Below are 2,418 nucleotides of genomic sequence, written 5' to 3' on the forward strand. Positions count from 1 at the left end.
CCGGCCGCGGGGCGCACTCACCGAGCCGCGGTACTTCTCCAGCGACACCAGCTTGCCCCGGATGTTGACCGCCTTGAAGTCGTAGAAGTCGCGCTCCCGCTGCGCGCACGCCGCGGCCCACAGCAGCAGCCACGCCGCCGCCGCGGCCGCCGCCATGACTCGCTCCCCGGGAGGCGAGGACCCGGCGGGGAGCGGCGTGGGGGGCGGGAGGAGGCGGCCCGAGGGGCAGGACGCGCCCCTTCCCGTCCTCCGCGGCGGTGGGGGGCCGGGCTTGGGCCTCAGTTTCCCCAGCCGTTCTCAGGAAGCGTGCCACTCCGCCTGCCCCCCTGCCCGCCTGCCCGCACCCCAGAGCCGTGATTCTCCCCACCAGGGCAAGGATTCCTTTCTTTTTTTTCCCCCCGGACCGGGGATCGAACTCCCGACCTCGGGAGTTCTCCCTGGGACAGTGCCTGCCCAGGCAGGCGCTGTGCCGCTGAGCTAAATCCCCAGCCCCAAGGATTCTTTTCAGTGAGGCTCCCTGTCCGTTTCTGGATGCTGGGACTTGGTAGGAAGAGGGCGTGGAAACCTGAGAGCTCAGCTTCTAATTGCTGCATGGCCTCAGGCTGGCCACTCCGCCACTGTGAGCCTCAGTTTCCCCACCTGGTGATCGACTGGGGGCTAGCCTCCCTGCGTAGTCCACCCAGGCAGTGTAGGATGGGAGTGCTGGGCTGGAATAGAACAGCGGACGGGAAACTCTTTCATTACTGAAGGGTGCCTCCAGACAGCTCAGAAAATACTGAGGGCCCGAGACAAGAGACGAAGCGGAGCTGAGATGGAGACTGCATGCGGGAGGGAGCGTCTGTGGCTCTGCACTGGCGGAGAGCTCCTGCAGGCCCAAGGACAGTCCTGGGCTCCGAGCCTGACTGGCATGTCAGAGAGGTCAGCAGGTGAGCTAAGATAGCCAGCCTTTTCCGTCCCCGCCCATCTGGATGTGGAGTTGGCTGCGGCCAGTGCAGCAGGATCTGTGTGACAGCTAAGCTACCCCTCGGTCAGCGGGTTAACACCCATCCCAGGGAATTGGTAGTGCAAAAGAGGACCAGTCTTCAAGGCTATGAAATTAAGATAACACACCAGGAGATGGGAGGATGGAAAGTCAGCTCAGCCTTCGAAGACTATGTGGGCAGCAGAGACATCAACAAGCCAGATCCAAAGAAACCAAGATCATTAAAATCAAACCCTGTGGGGCAAGGGAGTGATCTGCCCTGTTCCAAAACCCAATTAAGAACTAACTTTCCCAGGTGATAAAGGGCAGCTTCCAGGTGATAAGGGACCAGTGCATGCCTTGAACAGTCACTAATTTATAGTCATACCAAGATGGGGCCTTAACATGGTCATGAGACAGTCACCTGAGGAGGTATGATGAAGCAACCAAAAAAGCCGGGAGTGGTGGCGCAGGCCTGTAGCCCCAGCACTTGGGAGGCTGAGGCAGGAGGATTGTTGTGAGTTTGAGGCCAGCCTGGCTACAAAGTGAGCTCAAGGCCAGCCTGAAGTGCATAGTGAGACCCTGTCTCAAAAAGACAAAAAAAGGAGGAGGAGGAGGAGGAGGGGGAGGAGGAGGGGGGAGGGGGAGGAGGAAGAGGAAGAGGAGAAACCAAACTCCACTTCTGTGTGTGATGACGTAGAGACTGGATCCTTGCCTACCCCATAGATACTGTAAGAGCTATAAATCTTTGCCTTTGGATCAGCCTGGGATTTCTGCCTTCCCTTTCTCCTTGGGCTCAAGCCTACAAATAGAAACCTTTTTCCTGTGCTAAAGTGCTTCTGTCCAACGCTTCTGGTAGAAAGTACAAGAACCCACCACATTAGTAACACCCAGGGGGGCTTTGTGGTGACCGTGCTCCCAGCAGCTGGTGTCCCAAGTCTCCAATGACAGGGGATTATCGGCAGCACCCATGACAGCACCCTGGCTCAGAAAAGCCGTGGAGCTCCATGAAGTGGGGCACGGAGGACTGGGGGCTGACCCTGAGCTCGTCCTCCAAGTGCTCCCAGACTACTGTGAGATAAGCCCAGTAAACAGGAGACAGGAGAATGTGGTAAGGGCTGAGCACTTCCTTCGGACCTGTTCTGTGCATGTTCTGCTATGGGTATCTAATGCTATGATAAACAAGGCAGTTGTGGTTCTTACCTAGGGAAATACAGGCAGGCATTAAATAATTCAAACTTAGTTCTAAAACTATTATGGTAAGCAACCCCTGACCCCCAAGCCTAGGGAGCCAAACAGGGCTTCCCATGAGAAGGGAGGTTTGAGCTGAATTCTGATGAATGAGTAGAAATCAACCAGGTTGAAACAGGGAAGCAAGTGCAGAGGCCCTGGGGGCAGGAGCATGATGCACTGAGAAACAGAGAAAGCTGATTAGAGCAGGTGTGGTCCAGGTGCTT

The 2,418-nt window shown here is 56.9% G+C and overlaps 1 protein-coding gene across 1 annotated transcript in view; it reads right to left on the minus strand.

Moving 5' to 3' along the window:
- Nucleotides 1–349, minus strand: part of Gpx7 (glutathione peroxidase 7) — a 6,566-nt gene extending 6,217 nt beyond the window's left edge. Inside the window, exon 1 of the mRNA XM_005398574.2 lies at nucleotides 22–349. Coding sequence (XP_005398631.1) covers nucleotides 22–156 — 135 coding nt within the window. The 5' untranslated portion in view covers nucleotides 157–349. The remainder of the gene's footprint in view (nucleotides 1–21) is intronic.
- Nucleotides 350–2,418: the final 2,069 nt, after the last annotated feature.

Source organism: Chinchilla lanigera, unplaced genomic scaffold, assembly GCF_000276665.1.
Source record: "Chinchilla lanigera isolate Chin_1 unplaced genomic scaffold, ChiLan1.0 scaffold00063, whole genome shotgun sequence".
Classification (NCBI taxonomy): Eukaryota; Metazoa; Chordata; class Mammalia; order Rodentia; family Chinchillidae; genus Chinchilla; species Chinchilla lanigera.